This window comes from Pagrus major, chromosome 2 (assembly GCF_040436345.1).
Source record: "Pagrus major chromosome 2, Pma_NU_1.0".
NCBI lineage: Eukaryota > Metazoa > Chordata > Actinopteri > Spariformes > Sparidae > Pagrus > Pagrus major.
Genome location: NC_133216.1, coordinates 30,396,230 through 30,417,713, shown reverse-complemented (window position 1 = coordinate 30,417,713; position 21,484 = coordinate 30,396,230). Strand labels below are relative to the sequence as shown.

General features: G+C 40.2%; 1 protein-coding gene across 1 annotated transcript in view; it reads left to right on the top strand.

Moving 5' to 3' along the window:
• Positions 1–1,356: 1,356 nt before the first annotated feature.
• LOC141013187 (sorting nexin-19-like) overlaps positions 1,357–21,484 on the top strand; it is a 43,022-nt gene continuing 22,894 nt past the window's right edge. Inside the window, exons 1-11 of the mRNA XM_073486798.1 lie at positions 1,357–1,364; positions 2,585–2,867; positions 3,029–3,223; positions 3,861–5,084; positions 6,893–7,091; positions 7,241–7,341; positions 7,424–7,543; positions 7,646–7,770; positions 8,583–8,676; positions 8,765–8,924; positions 11,179–11,308. Coding sequence (XP_073342899.1) covers positions 2,607–2,867; positions 3,029–3,223; positions 3,861–5,084; positions 6,893–7,091; positions 7,241–7,341; positions 7,424–7,543; positions 7,646–7,770; positions 8,583–8,676; positions 8,765–8,924; positions 11,179–11,308 — 2,609 coding nt within the window. The 5' untranslated portion in view covers positions 1,357–1,364; positions 2,585–2,606. The remainder of the gene's footprint in view (positions 1,365–2,584; positions 2,868–3,028; positions 3,224–3,860; positions 5,085–6,892; positions 7,092–7,240; positions 7,342–7,423; positions 7,544–7,645; positions 7,771–8,582; positions 8,677–8,764; positions 8,925–11,178; positions 11,309–21,484) is intronic.

The following is a 21,484-nucleotide window of genomic DNA, read 5'->3' as shown; positions in this document are numbered from 1 at the left end:
AGATTAGTGATTGGGTGTTTAATTAGGTTGCTAAATTGCATTATGTGAAATTTTGTGAATGTAAGATTTTGGCAGCATCATACTTTAAATTGTTCAGGTCCAGAAGTCAACAACACAGAGTTATGGAGTGACACTTATTTAATATGATAATAGCTGAAGGTAATTCATGTGCTCTGCAGGTTACAGCAAGAAGACATTCCCACGCTTTGTTGTGCCACTTTAGTTTCCTTTGTGGCTTTGTAGGTCAGAGTGTGCCCTGCCATCGATGTGAGAAATGAAGAATTTGCTAACAAGGGCAACAATACTCTCCTACTCATAATATCATAATGGCATAATATAAAAGACATTTGGAGGGCTATAAATCTGTCAATAATTGAATATATAAATAGGTAAATGAATATATAAATGCATATAAACATATATAAATGAATGAATAAACACATTTAACATTTATTTATATTATTAATTTCTCATTGAACTTGTGATTTATTTATGGTGAACATTTAGCATAAAATCATCTTACTATTTATGTATTCATTTATTTTTTTACATTTTATTGTATAATTATATATTTATTCATTTATTTAAGCATTTGATTATGTTCTAATTATGTTCATGTACTTGAAGCATTTAGTTTCAGCTCTTATAGCCTGTCAGCCCATTCATCTCAGTGTCCTCAGCTGTCTATCAGTGTCTTTTTGACGGAACCACTGGAGATTCCAAGGTGGTTTCCAAAAGTCAGCTCACTCTCACACAATATTTATCAACAGGCTCATTTATGCCACTTCACTCTCCATAAACAGAGCTCACACCATCTGCCATCACTTATGGCATGTTTGATACGGGCCTATTTATTGGAGCATTTTTTTCTGAATAATGTTTAGACTACTCCTTGTAAGTCTGTTATCAAGTGTACAGCTCTCAGTTGCAGACTTTATAAACACTGCAGCAGGCGACACTCTTTGACAAAGAATTACACAAGACTGAGTGTTCTGACTGTGTACATTTAGAGACAAACTCCTCATATTAGCTGTTGTTAGGAGATCATCGGCACCAAAAAGTTGCTCAATGAAACAACATATCCCATGAGCCTTAGCCGCTGACAAAGCCTCATGGGAGCTGTAGTTGTTGACGCCAGCAAAACAACCCACGTTTTATCCCAATCTTTTTACAGCAGCATAAAGTCATATTTTTACGTCCCGCTTTTGTATTTCTCTGCCGACCTCACTGTCTCTCTTCCAAAGCGTTCACAGGTGCGTCGGAGTCACGGGGAGGCTTTGTTATGACGTATACGTCATGGTACAGGAAGTAAACAAACCAGACGCTCACGAGACCTCCTCGTACTGCCATGACAGCTCGTGCAGGTTCAATATTTTCTTCCTCTGTTTAAATTAGCCAGCATCCAGGGGACATTTCTCTACGATAGGAAGCTACTTTACTTGTTGCACTGTGCTACGATGTGTTTTGTAGCCGGCTAAGAGAAGCCTGATCTAACTTACTTCAGTCGGTTGGTCCTAGCCTAACGTCACATATCTCCGCTAAAATATTTGACGATTTAAGGAAAACATGCTTATTGGTAAAGTGTGACACCTCACAGGACATTATTGAAGACCTCAAAGAAATCGCTAGGATCTTCTCTTCACTTCGGCATTAATGTAGTAAACGAAAAAGCAATGTAGTCGTTCATATTTCGACTTTTTATCTCCCCGCCTTTCATTTGTAGTCTTCCTCTACTCCTAATGAACCGTGAAGGGTAGAGACGGACAGCGTGCTATAGCGTGATCTTATTCATACAGTAGATGTTATGTTGAAACATATCGCTCCAGGTCGAACAGTCTGTGGGCCGAATGTTCTTCTGATGCGTGCAATGCAGTCAGTGAGCATTAAAAACATGTATATCGCGCGTATATTTGTCATGCAACAGATGAACAGTAGATTTGTCAAATTTGTGAGCGGGGTCTGGTGTCGCGTTTTCTCACAAGAGCAGATAACGGTGTGCGTCAGGGGCCAATGTTAGTCAAACTTCTTACCCAGCCACTGGAGGTTATAGGAACTGATATATACAGATAAACAAATAATAATAGTGTGACTGAACTCTGGCTGGGTTCATAATAAAGCTGTTAAACACTCGTTTACTGCCGAGACATCGTGCAGACTAACGTTAGCAGCTAGCATAAATATGTTTTGGCTTTGCCATTAAATCCAATTAAATGGGTTGCTTATCAATAAAGAGGCCAATCGAAGTTTGGCACATTATGCAGTGTTTACTAAAACTAGTTATGTAATCAGGTTTAATATATTACAACTATGTAGTAACTATTTAAGTTAAACTACACAAGCACTTGAATAGTGTTTGTTTCTGTGGCGTTGGTCATAATACTGTTTTATACTCTATCTTTGATATTGACACACGAACACAATTAATTGAAAACACTCAATTCATTTTTGCCCCTGGACCTCTTTGCAGGTTAATGAATTCATCCTCTTGAATTCACATTGATCACATACTGACATGAGTGCAGCTTCTCAGTCTGTTTCAAATGATGTACCTAATCTGTGTTCTCCATTGGTTTTGTTTCTGAAGATGTGATGTTACCCTGGCATGCATGATCTCCACATCTCGTCTTGAGAGTGTCACGCGAGACAGTAACCCCCACAGTGCCATGGCTGAGGTGTTGGGACAGAGGAGCTTGTTGGGCTTTGGTGTGGTTTTGGCATGGTTGGTGCTGTTTCACCTGCTGGTCAACATCTGGCTGCTGTGCGTGTTCACCAGCCTGCTGGTAGTGCTCGGTGGCTGGCTCGGCTCGCAGGCCGTCCTGGAGTCCAACAGTGTGGTCCACCTGGAGAGGTTTATCACCCTGGAGCAGGTACAGTTAACTGTGGTCTAAGTTCCAGTGTAGGCACGGTTGTAAGCATTTTATTGGGTTTACTTGGCAGAGATAATCTAAGCCTTGCTTGCTTTTGCTTGGAATGGGGGCCCATATGTATATCAGTATTGTTTAATTTATTTTTTATTGCTAAATTTCAGGTTCCACCAACTGTGGAGGATGAGCATCACTTGGACCAAGAGATTCACAACACAGTGAGGAAAATCATCAGGGACTTTGTCTCGTCCTGGTACTCCACTGTGTCCTCCGAGAGCGGTTTTGAAACAGAGGTTCAGGAGGCCATGATCTCTATGGCCATGGAGCTGAAAATACGTGCAAGACAGGTGGACAGGAAGGTACTTTGACTCAAGACATCAGTATTGGGAACTTTTGCCGAGTGTTGCCGTGCCTTTGCCTACACTGTGTGTAATTGTGTTATAGTTTCTGCAGTGACCTAATTTCATAAACGTCACGTTAATGTAAACATCTGTTCTTTTAATTAAATTGAAGTCTTTGAGAAAACAAGGGTACAGTAACAACTAAAAAATTGATCATGGAGAGTTTTTGATTGTTTATTACTTAATACAGAACAGGACACTTATGATTCTTGATAATTAGTTTAGACGCATTGAAAAGCACGGGACCGTCCTCAAAATATTCAGTTGTTTCTTTCACATGCGCTGTTATGCATTACAGTATGTAATAACTTACAAAGATCTGTAATTGATAAAACATATAGTTATTTTTTTTATAATTAATATCTATAAATATGAGGAATTTGGAGGTTTTACTGGCTCAAAACTGTTGACCTGCAGAGCCATCAATTTTATAACAGTTTATAACAGATGCACAAGGCCACATCTTTCTGTTCTGCCAATTGTTCCCCACATTTTTAACCTGTGACTACTCATTACATGTCATGGCCTCAGTTTGGAAATTAACTGTGATCAGTTAAACCCAAATATTGTATTTTATATCTTTGAATCACTGCAGGAGCTGACCCAAAGGATCCTGGATCTGTTTGGCTGCCACCTGCAGGACTACATCAGAGCCAAGGAGCTGGTAAGCAGCCAGCAGACTCCTCCGGCAGCAGAGTGGACCGGTGAGAATGAGCAGTTGTGGAAAGCATATTCCAAGGTTACCGCGCCTCATCTCGCCATGACCAGTGACACAGTGGAAGTAAACTACGTCAGAGCAGTTGGAGATATGTTGCTGCATGTTTTGGTTCCATCACCGCACTTGGAGACCCGCACAGGACGGTTTGTTGTTGGAGAACTCATCACCTGCAACGTTCTGCTCCCTCTCATTGCCAAATTGTCTGACCCTGACTGGTTAAACAGTCTCATGATCGAAATATTCAGCAAGTCTAGCAAACCACAGGAGCCAGTTACAACAGAGACTTCATCACCACCACTGCCACCTCCACCTGCTCAATCAGAGCCCGCTCCACTACAAGAGATAACGCACGCACCTCAAAATAATAATGAAGTTCCTCCACCTCGAGCTGAGACTGAAATGTTTAATGAGACAGAAGTGGCCACGCCTGAGCTTGCTGCCTATGATGTGAATGACTCAGAGGAAGTTGACTGTCCACAAAACACTGAGGAAGAAGAACCGACTCAACCCTTTTTAAGGCATTACATAAGAGGAGGCAAATCAAACCCATTTTACCAGGAAAATGACTCTGACCTGGACTCTCCTTTGACTGACTATAAACAAAGTCCCATTGATTCCCTGCTCATGATAGGCCAAGAGGAGGGTGTGTATGACAGACTGACAGAATGTGCCACACCTGCTGAGAACAATAATGGCATGGACATGGAGGATGTTTGCCCCAGTCCAGTGGATGGCTCCTGCCCTAAAGTCCTGGTGAATTCACAACCAGTAGAGTATCGTAATGGCTGCGGCCCTTCACCAGGTCGGACAGCAGAGGGGACTCCTACTATGAGCGGCCTGGAGATTGAGAGCAGTTCCCCTTCTGTAAACCCAGCCAGAGAGCTCCTACTGGGTGTAGAACAGAGTGGGCTGGTGACCCACAGTGAGCTGACTGAAGTCAGTCCATTGCAGGCCTCTTCTCCCATGGCCTCATTCAGTTTTGAGCCCCTCAGCAGCCCTGATGGACCAGTCATCATCCAGAACCTGCGCATCACTGGCACCATCACAGCAAAGGAACACCGTGGCACAGGCTCACACCCCTACACTCTTTACACTATCAAAGTAAGTAGATGACATCACCTCTATCTGTTTCTCCTTCCTCTGTTCGTTAATAATTACTGCACTTTTCCTAGTGCAACATGTTGGCAGAAATGTTATCTTTGCAATCCAGTTGTTCCATGGTGTGCTCTACGCCGTGGTTCTAGTGGCACTAGGCTGAAAGATAACTAGACATAGAGATTTTCAAAGACATCTTCAAAAGTTATCAATGACGAAGGCAGTAGTTTTTGACTACTAGTAGCCCTTGCTATGAGTGGGTTCGACCTGTGTCTCAACTAAAAGCTGCACCCAATGGAAAGACTACAGCCAAGCTAACTAGCTTGTACCTTCTGTGCCTGTGTGAGAGCAGATACCTCTCCGTACCACCAGGCAGTGTTAGCAAGCCCCCAGGAAGAGCGCTAGGTTTTGAAGCCAATTTGACATAGTGGCCAAATGGTGTAATTACAACGTGATACACAGGGGCCCACAAGTTACTTTCTCCCCTAAACCTACATTGTGAAAGAAGCGGCTGTAAACTGTGGATACATTTTATTGAGCATAACAATACCTTAAAAAAATCACTTATTTCACCGTCAAGTCAAGAAGAGCCACAGGATTAAATCATTTCATCTCAATTCAAGTTGGCCAGGGGCTACAGGGGAAGCTCAGCCTGCAAAAGTTTCTAGTGTTCACGCTCTATTGACCCCACAATGCACAAGATCTTGGTACTTTACAGCCAGGAAGATGGGCTTTTTTGGCTTCATGCATGAGCAGCTTTCATAGGCAGACCAGGGCTCCGCCTCCGACACCGTGTCCAGTTTTCATCATTCAAAAAGGGAAACTGTAAGACTGCAGATATGCAAACCGTTGTTATCATAAAGTAGGTTTTTTTTAACACCACTGCTATAATAAACACTTCCAATTGAGAATATGTCTGTAAACAAAAGAGAAACCGAACTAAATGGGTGAGATCATGGTTACTACAGCGTCCCTGTTTCCCTGTTTCTCTTCTCATACACGGATTCACTTAGCTGAACAGTCAGTCAGGGCGTTCTCTCTCACTGACTTGTTCCACTGCGATTCTACACACTCAGATGGCCAAAATGCCGCTGACAAGGGCTGACTTGTGCCAACGGTGCAGTACACACCACAAAAACTAGGGCAACAGACGCACTCCTACAGGTACAACACCTTTGGCCAGTGTCGGGTCCCATTGTCAGTTGTTGGTGGAAGCACATCGACAGACAGAGAAATGCACCAACAAAAGCAGTGAAGAAGACTGTAAGAAAATATTGAAAAATGTCCATAAATTTTTTACAAGAGCCCAAGTTGTCATATTTAAATTACATGACTAAACACTGGGTTTCCCCTGCTTCACCTCCACAATGTTAGCATTGTCCAACCACAACAGCCCGTGTTAATTCCCTGGTTGTGATGACACTAGTTTGGTCATGTATAGGGATGGGAAGATATGAGGTCTTACATCATGATCATGGTAAATTTCCATTATTGAGATAATCGTGAATATCCTCACATGTGACTTGATAAAGCTCTCTAGCTTGCCAACATACAGTCCTACATTGATTTCCTGATTTATTTTTAAATTTAAATTACATGTTTTATCCGACTATTTGTCCAAACCTTAAAGATATTCAGTTTACTATCATAAGGGTAACTGTGTGTTGAATCAGATAGAGATTGTTTACATTGTAATACATTTTTATCTTTTTGCTGAATAGCCCCAGGGAATTTTGTCATTATCGCAGTCCTACAATCCTTGAACTATGTTGAATCTTGGCACAAGCCTTATACTGTGTTGTGTTGGTTTTCAGTATGAGACAGCGATGGGCTGTGAGAACCCAGGAAGCATCCAGCCAGATGCTGAGGAGGCTGAAGTTGTACTCTCAGGTGGTGAGAATCCATCATCAGTTCAGCCGGTAGCCTATCACATGGTCAACAGACGATACAGCGAGTTCCTCAACCTGCAGACGCGGCTGGAAGAAAAAACAGAACTACGGAAACTCATCAAAGGTAGGACGGATGGACTCTTTTTCTAGTTTGATACGCTGTGGCTGTTCTGAGCCGCTAGTCCTAACAGTGGCCAGTTTAGCTTTAGCCTGGCTAGAGACGTACAAACAGACGTACATCAATGATTTTTTTGTCTGTAATCTGTGTTTCAGGTGTGAAAGGTCCAAAGAAAGTATTTCCAGACATGCCTTTTGGAAACATGGACAGTGACAAGATAGAGGCCAGGAAAGGACTTCTGGAGACCTTTCTAAAGGTGAATTGATTGATATTTAATTACATTAATTAAGTATTTGTAGGCCTAATGTAACATTTTACATTGTTGTCCTCTATTTCAGCAACTCTGTATCATCTCTGAAATAGCCAACAGTGAAGAGATGCAGGAGTTTCTGGCTCTCAATACAGATGCCAGGATCGCCTTTGTCAAGAAACCTTTTATTGTGTCACGCATAGATAAGGTTTGATCCTGAATTATGTTTATTTGTAAGATAATTATGCCTAAGCCTCTATTGGGTTCACAGTGAGTTTGTAATGCAGTGCTTGTGTGTTTTTGTGTATAGATTGTGGTGAATGCTATCGTGGACACTCTGAAGACGGCGTTTCCTCGTTCAGAACCTCAGAGCCCAACAGAGGAGAATGAAGGAGAGGTGGATGGAGGGAAAATAAGTGGTGACAAGAAGAACAAGTATGACTCCAGAGATCCAGTTTTGCCAGGGAACACAAACCCATATAGAGGGAGGTGTTACACAAGGGGCAAAGCTTTTGCAGACTTGCAGAAACGCTGGGTTTCCCCTGCTTTACCTCCACAATGTTAGCACTGTCCACCCGAAAAATCCCGTGTTAATTCCCTAGTTGTGATGACACCAGTTTTGTCATGTATAGGGATGGGAAGATATGAGGTCTTATATCATGATCATGGTAAATTTCCATTATTGAGATAATCGTGAATATCCTCACGTGACTTGATAAAGCTGTCTAGCTTGCCAACATACAGTCCTACATTGATTTCCTGATTTATTTTTAATAGCCACAAAGGGGATCCTACATCTTTCCAGTCATTACAATTACATTATATTTTGAAGCCTGCTACCATGTCTAAAGGCTCGGCTTGCCCATTGTATCCCTATTTGGATTATTTTGGCCATGATAACCAGGACATAAAATGTTAATATTAATAGTCTAGTCATGCGTTTTTATGAACATTATTGGCGTTTGACACAACCTCAAAGTATGTTTAGTTGCTGTTGTGGAGCTTCATATAATATCACATAGAGCGTGAACTTCTGCTGGCAGGTGAAAAGAGCACCATTGTCTTTGTAGCAGTACGAGTTATGTGTTTTAACATATAAAATATTTTGTACATGGGATTATTGTCACATTTTGAAATCAGAATCACACAGATTTAATTATTGACAATTAATAAATTATATTTCATTAATTTTATAGATTTTTTTTCATATAAACATTAAATTGTTTGTATGATTTGTATGATCCTAGGTCTCGTCTGAAGTTCTCCAGTAAAAACGTCCCCTTTATGAACGGCTCAGACATTAAACCACAGGTTTTGTTCAGTTTTGAGCAAACCAGCACAGTAAGTAACTGCACTTTGATGAGCACCAGTGATTCAGTAATACAGTGACTTTTTAAGGGATGGTTCAAGTTTTTCTTTCATCTTGAAGGTGTTTAACGGGATGTCTTTTGGAGATCTACAAACCTTTATCACCGAACAAGAGAAACTGTCCATGAGAGGCGAGCCAGAGAGGGACGACAGTCCAGTAGTGACAGAATTCAGAGGCCAAATTATTGACAGCCTGAGTGGAAAGCCGTGTCAGGAAGCAGGTAAGAACATGGCAAGGGGGATACATTGTGAGATAAAATATTTACTCTGTTTGATCTCAAGTGGTAGTTGGTACATGTCTTAAAGCTGCTGTATGTAAGTTTAAAGTCAACAAAGGAGTTTAAAGTGTACTGATGTAAAAGAAACATACCTATCACCATTCGCCATCTCAGCATACCATGCAGTAGAGTTATTGCTCGTAGTCTGCTGGACCCAGTGGAGAGATCATTATACCAGTGTTGGCACTAGCACATAAGCTTATTACAAATAAAGAAAGCTGGTATTGCAGTTATATGGATTTATTCAAATATTTTAATTGAGCCAAAAGTCAATTTTGAACTTGAATCCTAGCCTGTGAGCCTCTTAGTTTTATCTCTGCAATCATCATGTCTGCTCGTCTGACTCACCCTGGCTTGTCTGCTTTCGTTTTCCTTTGTGTCAGACCAACTCGCTGACTCACTGACTGTTGTCTTCCTACTTTCCTGTCTGCTTCACTCTACCACTTTCCATTCAGTAACTCACCATGATTACAGCGGGACAGTCTGATCGACTGCGGCTTGTTCCATCTTTCAGTCATCTTGCACACACAGGAATGTGACTTGGTGTGACTGTCCTTTTAGTTTTTCTTTCCAAACCTAAAACCTCATCCACTGACATGGGTGACAGCTGTGTTGCCGGTTGGATGAATGTAAATCTGCCATTGAAGGCAGTGTGGACACTGAACTCTGGTTTTAGTTAACTCAAGCAACTCTGTTAGTGATGGAAACTTGATGTTTGAGTGTTATATAAGATGACCCCTTTAAGAGAGAGTGTGACAATATGAGGGAGTGGATTAGTGTGAGTAGAGAAAGCCAGAACTGAAAGTGAAACTTTGTCACTTAGGTATTTCTTTGTAAAAGTCTTCGGTGTATGGATACACATTTTTAAGCAGGTTCTTTAATTAATAGTTGGCTTAACTATCTAATATTAGTTATTCATTAATGATATATTAAATATGACATTTTTACATTACAAAATTACTTGAATGATAAACTTAATGACTCTGAATAATGACCTAATTTTAACTGCAAAGCTCCATCTATCAATATTCAACAAATAGCCCGACAGGAACTAACCCATACTGTGGTTACTAAAAGGCTAAATGTGTATATCAGTGTACATATTATGTAATAATATCAGTGTGTACAGAAGATTTCGTAATATAGATATAGATATGCAAAAAATAGATATTGCAATAATATTGTTATCATGAATTCTTTTGGCCACGATAATCATGTATGTATTGTGTCAGCCCTATTTTAAACACCGCTTCTCCATTCACCCTCATGAATGGAACCATGTCTAGTTTGTTTGCAACTATCTGTGAATTTGCTTGACATTGGTGTGAGACATTCTTCATTTATTGCATTTCTTTCTTGTTAAGCAGCTGGTCATTGTCTTTATGAAGGAATGTGCTTTTTTCCCGGGCGATCAGTGTAAATTAAATTGTGATCAGAACCTCAAAAGTTCCACCTTAAAAGTTACCAGACAGAATACAGAATGCTAATATGCTACTTCAGCGTGGCAAATTATCTGGGCGGATATTGCAGTCCAGTCCAACAGCTTCAGAAAGATGTATTTCTTGTGTACATGACATTTAATAAATCAAGTTACTGCAGAAAGCTGTCAGTAAACATGTTACTCTGTGTATGTGTATGCATGGTTGCAGCTGTGGTCCTCTTGAATTCTTGTCAGTTATTATATCAGTATTACGAAAACTGCTAAAGCGTAACGGACCGAAGACTAAAGAGAGGTGTGTGTTTGATTCCCAGAGAACTATTGTGTTGTGATGCCATCAATATGTTTTCTGTTTCCTGATCAGGCCTTTCACTCAGACAGCATTGAAGGATTGTGCTTACCAAAAAGATGGCTTTGACTAAACCATTGCACTTGTAATGTAGAAGAACATTTGTGAGTGCTAGAATAAAAAATCACACTCCGCAGAACCAGCAGCACCTAGGTCTATCCACATGAGGGCAGTGTTAATAAATGTATGAGGTGGACGATGTGATAACTGGACCTGCATGTTGATCAGATGCACACAGAAGAAATGTATTTCTCTGAAACAGATAATAATGTTTGTTTTGAGATGTATATTCTTGTCTGTCAGATGCAGCTTTTTCATGCTACCTGATCTGCTAAATCTGATTGAGATGATCTCTTGTAGTTTGTCATGGTGAGTTGTGTATTTATGTGTCTTGCATTGTGTGACCGCAGCATCTGAGACGGCGCTGGCTGAGGTGGCTCTGAACATCCTGTGTCTGCTGATGAGGAAGCAGTGGAGCTGGCTGTGCACTGAAAACATTCAGAGGACCATCAGACTCCTGTTTGGGACACTTATTAACAGGTGACACACTGCATTAATGTAACAGTCGTGAGATGCCACTAAAGAGTACTTTAAAAACTAAATATCAATATCACTTGTTAAACCGCAATCCAGGAAGTTATCAATAGATATATAGATTTAGATGAATGCATTAAATTATGAAATGAAATCAATAGGGATGTAACGATACCAAAATATCACAGTACGATATTTATCACGATATTTTTTTTTGTAGACAATTTGTTTTTACTTGTACTTGAGGTTCTTCTGCTTTCCTTCTTTAGTACAAAAAAGCGGCCATGACCTACGCATGTGTAAAAAGCAGCAATGAATTGTCGTTGGCAATTAATGATTGGAATATGTACAACTGCAAAACAATACAGCAGCCAGCAGCAGTCCCTCCCTCCCTCTGGTTGTACAGTGGGACTACCAGGGCACCCGGGGGGTGTGACACGGGAAGACAGCAGAGAACAGGCACTTGGCTGCAGGTCCATCCGATCTCCCTTTCTCTTGTTACAGCACATGACCAGGGCCACAAAAATCTCGTTATTATTTCCTGATTGTATGTGCAGTGTTGTTGTCGGGTGTTAACAGGTTGCAGTTGTGTTTTTCTCGCAGTTGGTTTGTAAAAACAAACAGCTAGTAGCAGAGCTGATGCAGCGGATTGTGAGCCATAGTTTCCCCGCTGGTAAAGTGTCTGAAGTGTCTCTTGGTTTGTTAGATGAAGCAGACAGGCCAGGTGGCGGAACAGTGACAGGACAGCCCGCACTGCGATCATTCTTGAGAATGGCTGAACAGGTCGGTGGTTACTACAGCTCGACTGTAGCACAGAATCTTTGATCGTGACATTGTGAAATTCTGTATTTCATTACATCCCTACAAATAAAACAACCAAAACAAATTGGCAAAATCAACTGAATTAGTATATACAATAAAGGTTTAGCCATGCTAACAATGTGGCTCTCACAACTGCCCTTGTTCAGTGACCATCAGGCAGGTCTTTGGCCCCTCAGCTGCAAAAGTAAGGGAGCAGAAATTCTTTCCCATCAGCCATCGTACTCTATAACAAATGTTTGAGTTGCAGCACTAGGGGTCAACTCATGTTGACACTGCAAACTAAAGTCTAAAGTACTCACTGCAGACTCACATGTCCCATTAAAATACCCACAACCTTGTTTTCTTTAGTTTTGTTGTGTTTGCTTGTCCTTGTACACCTTGGATATAGGCTAATTTAGATTTTAAAGAATTTGAAAGTAAAAATATTTAACATATTAGTATATTGTTTTGTATTTGTTACATATTTTAGCTAAACATTTGTATTTCTCTTGACATTTATCCTGACTTGTCATTGTAGCATCCACAGCTGAGAAAAATTAAACTTTACCATCCTGTAATATCCTGATAGAATATATCACTATCGGCCTAAAAAGTTCTTATAATGTTCAACTTAAACTCTGTTATAAAGGTGAGATTGATAATGAATCAACATTACCATTTGTGCAATAATGAAATAACACTTTTTTATCTTAGCAAAATGACAAGTTGTGAATGTTGTAGGTAATAATAATTTACTTAAAATGAAATGATAAGTCGCTTTTTATGCTACGATCAACATAATACATTTGAGAAATAGTATGAAAATCCTACATAAACTACATCTTTAACTATCCCATTTCAAGTATGAACTGCAGTACACACTTTGCATAGTACAGCAGTTCTGCAGACTACATGTAAGTTAGCTAAGGAATGCTAATTGCTTGTTCACATGATTGGAATTACAGTACACGGAGCCAACATAGCATCTATAAACACACACTCACCCTCCAACTAGGTAAAACTGCAAACAAACATTATGAAGTCACTCAATATTAATCACTAAAAGAACTGAAATATTCACAAACGTTGGCCATTTTTTTGGAAGAGACAAAGCTAATCATTTGTGGAAAGCCCCTTGCCAGTGTAGGATTAACTTTTCTCATTATAAGACATTTAATAAAACTGATACAGTCCTTCTCATAAAGTAAAATGTTGCAGAATCAGAAACCTGTTGTTGATAGATTACCAAACAACAATCTGTCTGCACATCAGTCCAGGTGATACTGCTCCCACATCTGAGCAATACACAGGCCTATAAAAGAATTTGCACTTCATCATTGCTGTGCTAAGGTATGTGTGGTCAGTGGTTTGCTGGTGGCAAACACATGGTATGTGAACTGTAAGTAGACTGTGAAGCAGAGTCTTGGTATTTTTGGCAGCCTGTCAGTTTTTAAACTGTGCATACTGTGCGGCCCAATGGTTTATGTCTGACTCCAAAATCTATTATTTTGATCAGCACTACGGAGTTGAATGGTCCGACAGCAATTCTACAGTTTGCTTTTAGTGTATAAGGTCAATAGTAGTTCCAAAACAGAAATGAGTTCATTCTCTGGGGAGCATGAAGGTGCTCAGAAAGTTGTTCCTTTCATTTATCACCCACCTGTGCCTTCATCTGCACCAAAATGTTGGGATACCCTTTGGCCATTGCTGCTTTCCCAGGGCAAATGGGATGAGTTTGCACAACGTGTCTTTTAACACATCTCAAGATGTAAGTGTTTCTATCTGTCACAAATGGCCACACTCAGTTAAAACCTGCTATCATAGAGCAGCATAACGTGATGTTCTTAATAGGGACTATGGAGCTCATTTTAGGACTGTCTCCTTGAAGATATTCAGAGTGTTGCACTTGGTTGTTTACACGAACAGACAAAAGTAATTGTGTTAAAGGTGCAATACTCTATGCAAGAACTGGCCACCTGTGAAAGTCATACTGCGAACAAATAGGGGACAGCAGATCACCAAAAGTAACCACCAACAGCTGCTAACTGTAGCTGCCGATACCTAATTAGCTCTGTTAGCCGTGTAGCTAGCTTTGATGGTTTTAGTTAATATTTCAATGCTTTACAGTCAAATTTTTTACATGTTGCACCTTTTAAAAATGAAAAAAAAAATAGCTTGAAAGAGAATTTCAAAGCTTCTTACTGTCTCACCTTTACAAATCTAATAATCGCTGCACAAAGTGAGCATGATTGTCAGATTATCTGCCTCAGAAACTACAGAAACTGTCTGACACAGCTACCTAGATTCCACCCCAACATGGGAATGGTGTGGGAGGTAATGACACCTGCACAGATCTCCTCTGTCCGAAGGAAATTCATTTTGATCTTTTTGGTCCATGATGTTGGTGAAGATTCTCAGTCATCCAGGTCATGGTAATTCTAAGTGCTGTATCGTAGGCAGCTGGACTTGTTTCAGTTCCTTGAATACGTTTCACCTCTCATCCAAGAGGCTTCTTCAGTTCTTCAGGTCAGTTGTATCCTTGATCTCTTTCTTTTGGTTACAGCCTTAAGCCACATGACCATAGGTGAGGGTTGGAATGACTGCACCATGTCCCTCAGGTACAACACTAGCATAAGTACCAATGTGTTGGTCTCCAGGTCCATCTTACCATAATTTGTGATCAAGACTGCAACCACCTATAAACCCGAGGTGGGTAATCCATACAGTTGCATCAAGTCCTTCCAATAGTACATTTGCTGTAAAATATAGTGTACGTGCATACGTGTGTATGTATGTATGCTTGCACTATTTGACCCTCATGAGAATGCTTGACATCAACTCCCCAAACATTTGTCACAGATAGGTATAGCTCCTGCTGCCAGTAAACTGAACATGCAGACAATGTTCTCAGGTTCTAGTGTTTGCGCTGTTAGTGCTGTGACCTCACGTTCCCTGGGGTGTCAGTACCAGAATATAATTTCTTCACATTGATACTGGGCACTCTATTTTAAGGAGGTCAACCAGCCAAGTATGAAAGGCCTTGTGCTTTTCGTTTGGCCTCGTCTAAATTAGGCAGCAGTCTGTCAACATGGCAGTGACAGCTCTCAGTGTGGCAGGTATCCTCTCATCAAGTGGTTTCTCTGTACAGTGGAGACGAGATGCTCTGGCTGTGAACTGCTGTTGATAGAAAAACTACGTCTGAAATTGTGTTACTAAGATAGCTCTGCTCATGTACACTCTTTCATCAGAGTTGAAAACAAATGCAAAGTTATGAACAGTATAGACAGTGAAACAACAGTAAAAAAAATCCAAGCATAGATATTATAGCTATTTAAAAGAAAAATTCAAACAAAAGCAGCAATAGCATACATAAAAATGACAACTATATAAAAGGCTTATATAAGCAAGCTACTCAACTAAAAGAAAAAAAGTGATGGAAGAATGATGGAAATCGTATCTAATGTGTGATTAATGTCGTATGATGTATGTTTTTAGATTTGCTTGTAGTGTGCTGCTTTTATGATATTTGTTTCTAGTGTATTGCTTTTATGTTCACATGTCAAATATCTTTGAGTCTCTTGAAAAGCGCTGTACAAAAAATAATATATTTTAATTGTTAGTATCAAAAAACTTAATATGGTGAAGCATAAAATCCAAATCTCAAGAAGCTGCAGTTTTTTGATAAAGGTAAAATGTGTTCTTGTTCTCCAGATGGAAGAAAACATGTTTGTTTGGTACAGACTACAACAAAGGTCACATCATCATGACTATGATAGTTTTTTCAGTGAAAATCAAAAGTGAGTGATGCTAAAATGACCATTCCTACTTATTGTGAATCATATCACAATCACAATATCTGTCAAAGTAATCGCAGTTTGATTTTTAACCATATTGTGCGGCCCTTTAGGTAGCCCAGATTGTTGGACCAGCATTTGTGTTTTAAATTGTCTTGGCCACCACCTTCAGGGTTTTGCCAGGATTTATAGATAGTTACCCAAATCGTACCTGAAGCATTACGGGATGTACACCATCTAATTAAGAGATCTTCTAGTTCCTATTCCTTGCTAAGCCTGAATGTGCAGCCAAACAGTATTTATGAATTTCATTCCCATCCCCCAAACTATGATCATAAACATTACACCTGCTAAACATCAGCATGCAAGCATTGTTGTTGTAAATATATCACAATGCTGAAATATCAGCATTTTGCTCTTTAATATTGGAATTGAACCAAATGACTCTGCCATTTGTAGCTCATTGTTTGGTTTTCCAACAACAGTGATAATAACAGTGTGATAACCTGATGGTGTATCAGGGCTGTATGTCAGTGATTTGTCTGGTAGTTTTTTTTGCCCCTGGTTGGTCAAAAGTCATCTGGATTATTTAGGAGAAAGTGATAAAATAAAAAATCAAAAATGTAAATTTTCCAAACCCATTTCAGCTAAGATATGAAATATATATTTATACCATTGCTGTGAAATATATTTGATTTGGAGAAACAAAAGCTCTGTAAAATCAGGTAGTGGGACCTCACAATCACATTTTAACAGCCACAGCTGAACTACCACCTTTATATCAGTGCACAAATGGTATTAAGCCACAGATAACCTCAGCCTCAATAATGATGCTTCACACTGTCATACCAGTTAAGTCGCTGGTGTTCTGACTAACTGGATGTGGACTGTGGGTATAAGCCTCTGAACTTGCAGCCTACATGCTGAAAACATCAAATTTCCCCAACCCTAACCTGGTTGCCAACTGTACAAACGTAAGGAAGCCAGCAGCTGTTAAGTTTTGTTTCATGGGGATTTAACCATTTTAATGCAAGAGCTTAACCTCCCTACATGCAAAGCCAGTTTCCTCCCAGCGCCAACACTGTTTTGGTAGGGCACTGTCACTGAATACTGGACTTTGTGCCACCCAGGACCAGTAGACGATTGCACACCACAGTGTTTTTTCACAAGAGAAGAATAATCATGGGTCAAGCCCATCCTTTTCTCCTGCTTTGGCACAGCTCTGTGGAGATCTGGTGATTCAGAACTAACTCATTGACGGACCACTCCAACCATGTATACCATAATTACATGGTTGATTTTGTATATTAAGAATAATTCAATGTTTTTTTAAGTTTTGTTCATTTATTCTTAAATTGATCCACATATTAGTCTTAAAATCCCATTGAGAGCATTTTTAGTGGGACTGACTGACTGAGGTTATATCAAGTGCTTTGAAGGTTTTATATAATCTGACAGCTGATTGGTGAGAGGCAAGAGAAGCTGCTGGCGGCAAAAACTTTATCCATGCCAGTCTACAATCCAGTGTGGTGAATGCACGTCTGTCACAATTCTGAGTGGACAGAGAAAGTGTGTGCTTGTGTGTGGAGGATGAAACCAGGACCAAACAGGGTGTGTGTGTGTGTGTGTGTTTGTGTTTGTGTTTGTGTGTGACAGGTCTGGCTGGAAGAGCCGGCTCTCTGCTCCTATAAATGGGGTCCAAGGCGAGGCTCTGGTTTGGGAGATGTCTGATTTTTATGGACTGGAAAGTGGGACAGTTTAAAATGAATATAGTCTCTTTCTCTTAGACAGCAGTCTGGACGGAAAATTCAGCTGGAGCCAGATTGTTGTCAGTGTCTAGATGTACTGTAGATGTAACAGAGTGCAGCCACTTGATGTTGACATCACAAGCATTTGTACGTTCACTTCATGGGTTTTCTTTGTTAAATGTGTCTGTTAACATGATGCTGCCTTTATTTGGCAAATAAAAGGCTGAGTAAACTCCAGTTGGTGATTATTATTGAGGCAAACATCCGTCAATACAAATAAATACAAATTACACTTTCACAAAAGCAAGCTGACACTTATGTCAGTCTTTAAAATGTGTTAAGGCAACTTCATAAGTGCATGCAAGTGTTGAGGTGGGTTTGCCCGAGAACTAAATGAAATATGGCCTTTGAGACTCCTGTACTCACTTACATGCACTGAACAACATTGGCTGCAATCATATGGAGGAGAAAGTGGGTCAGTGGTGGCGATGATACAATATAATGTTTGTAATGAATATAATTGAATCAAGTTGTTCAGATGTTCTCTGTGAGCTGTTTGGCCATTGGACTTTGGTCAGTAACACTCTGTAAGTGTGGAACATTCCCTCTGTTAGTCCAGAGGACACGTCATATCTGCTGATAGACTGACATTTTTACCACTCCACCTACTCTGAGAATGCACAGGTGCTCTTTGTCAGTGCACCTGTACTACCTACTACTTTTTCTGGTTTGTCAGTGTGCTGCTTGTTGGTCTTAAGGGCTTCTTTGTTGGTTTACAGCACCTCTACACGTGGCACCTCTGCTCTGCCAGTCTTTTGCTGCACCTGTCACAGAATGACATGATTCTTTATTTTTACTCCCTAAAATGGCATATTACTACATACGTAAACAATTCAAATGGTACCACAAGTCCTCGCTGACAGCTTGATGATGGAGGTGAGGATGAAGAGCAGTTTGGAGGATTTAAAGCTTGTCAGCAGCTGTCAAAGAGAACACTTTGACTCTCTCGGTCTTCTTATTTTGCTCTTTCTGTCTCCGCTTCAGCTACACTGTTAATTAATACCCAGGGATCTCCATCTGACATGCAGTGGCCTGCTTGGGTTTCACCAGTGGTGAACAACAAGTTGTTTGGCTTCAGGGAAAGTGGTTTCTGCCTCACTGCTGCACTATTTAGCCAATGACCACATTGTGGCATTTGGAGAGAACTCTGGAGATGTGGTCAGAACTCCAACATTAACAAAATATATAACGGTGGCTTTTCTAAGTAGTATATTTTATTAACCATGTGTCCACTTGCATGCTATTTCATGGTTTGTTTTTCAATTTTAAGAGCTGGCGGTTTGCCTTTGAATGCAGAAGGTTATGCAAAGAGTCTGGGCAGGTGGATTGCTTCAGAGCACTGGAGTGGGCTGTATCCAAGAACAACAGTACTGAATGATAATCTGGTCATTATAGCCATTCCTAATATGATGTTTTTTGCTACAGGCTCGTTGAGATGAAATTGTCAATGCAGTGTCATCAAAAACAGTTTGTATGGAAAATCATAACAACAAAAGATCCTATGACTTTCAGACAACCAGATGGTTATAAAGGTACAGCAAAACCATATTCAGGGTTTTGATAAAAACAATCTTAACTCATCTTTCACTTACTAGGTTTTTTTCTGCGCTTTCAGACACATCTCATAGTCTTCGTGAGCAGATGGGAGTGTGCTCTGTTGTCATTGATATGGCTCAGTGACGTATAGGAAGTGATCACAACTGAGCCATTTCCATTACAAAATACAGTAGAAAGAGGACATGGACGACAGGACATGACAAAAAATTATTACGTCCACCAAAGAGGTTATGTTTTCACCTGTGTGTGTTTGCTTGTTGGTTGGTTTGTCAGCAGGATTACACAAAAACTACTGAACAGATTTCCACAAAACTTGATGGAAGATGGATCTCAGCCCAGAATAGACCCCATTAACTTTTGGTGTGAATCCAGATAAAGGGATGGATCCAGGAATTTGTTCTTAGGTTCTTTAACATTGAGTTTTCCAATATTTTCATCATTGTCTCAGGGAACAATGCATGGATCTTAATGAAAAAAAATCAGGTGTATTTAGTTGAGTACAATTTGATGCAGATCGTAGGTCCGCTGAGCTTAAATTCTGGTTAAGCAGTTATGGGTGGTTTAAAGTTTTCGGGTGATACAGGACTATGAAGGCTTGTTCTGCTGCCCCCAAGTGGCCAATGAAGCAATTGATGACGCCTTAAGAAATATTTAAGCATGTGAACGACAGTAAACATACATGACTTGAAAAATGAAATGCCTTATTTTGCTCTGTGGAAACTTTGTAGCTACAGAAGGGCATGACATAGGTCAGTGATTTGCAAACATTTTGTCCAAGGCACACTGGAGGGCCAGCCAAAGTCTCAAGGTACACCTGTGCTCATATCTGTTCAAAATATCCTCTATAAGACATGCTATCTAATCACTCTGTGCACATTTATGTTTTTTCTACACCTATATAGCTCATCTAAAAATATTTATTAACAAAATTATTCAAGAATTTATTTGAAACTTTGTAAAATTGCATAAAAGCAGCAACACGCAGATTTAAATCAGATAGATTACAAAATTAAGAATGAGGGTAACTGCTCAATAAACCTTGTTATCCTCTGTCACACTGGCTGTCAACTGTGGCCTTTGATGTGTCACTAATAATTTCTGCCACCCGACAATCTGCATAAACAGCAAAACACTGGAGTTTCCTGGAGGGTTTTTAAAGTTTTTTTTAGGGTATAGAATTTGCCGCTGTGTTGGGAACTGAATGCGGACAAAGCCACCGATAAAGTAAATTTAAAAACTCATTCGTTTCTTGTTGTATAGTTGTATATTGTAATAATAGTGTATGGTTGTAACAAAATCCCCATGGCATACCAATATGCCGGCATCCATTTGGATACCACGGAAATAGATTGAACAGAAGACTGAAAAACAAGTGCAATTATTTTCAGATTTGATATTGCTTCACTGTTGTTATTCATCCTTACACAGGCCACAGCACTAGCAATACCATTGAGGCACAACTCAGGACTTGAGCTTGTTCCATGCTGCTGTAATGTGTTCAGCAGATCCATATGTAGAGATGTTTACCCACGTCGACCAACTCATTTGCCTGGTAGTCTGAGGTGGGCAAGCCAACGTCTCCACCAGAGAGAAACAAATACTGGCCAAATTAATTAGCTGAGGCAGTCTGGTCTAAAATTACTGCATGTACCAATGTGTATCAGCAGATATTTAGTTTGAGATATTAAAAGTATGAGAGAATAGTCATGTGTGTCTGGCTCTGAAGACAAGACTATTTTAATCTTCTCATCTTTAGTAGCTGGTGTTTTTAGAATTTATTCTTTTGGACATCGTGTTTTATTTGGCACCTCTGTCTGACTTTGCAAGTGTCAGAGTTCATTTTTTATCATGTCTTAGCATAACAGAAGACTTCATGCTGTGTTACTGTATGAAGACCCAGTGATTATCAGTGACAGTGATGTGGAGAATCAAGGCACTCTCTCCCTTCTAAATGATTGGCTCCAAAACAGAGACCCCTCCACATCTCTGGATTTTCGACTCCACTGGTTGTTTTCACAGTAAGGAGGTGATATCAGAGTCCTCTGCTGTTTTTTTTTCTGGTTCTGTTCCTTGACGTATGGATCCTGGGGCCAGGCATGAGGTATAAACAGAAGATCCCACTTGGAAGCTCCTTGCTACTTCTGTCAGCGCGCATTCACTCTCAGGCAGTGAGTGTGGTGGTGGCCAGATGGGTGGGCCATTCATGACAGATTTGGTATTGG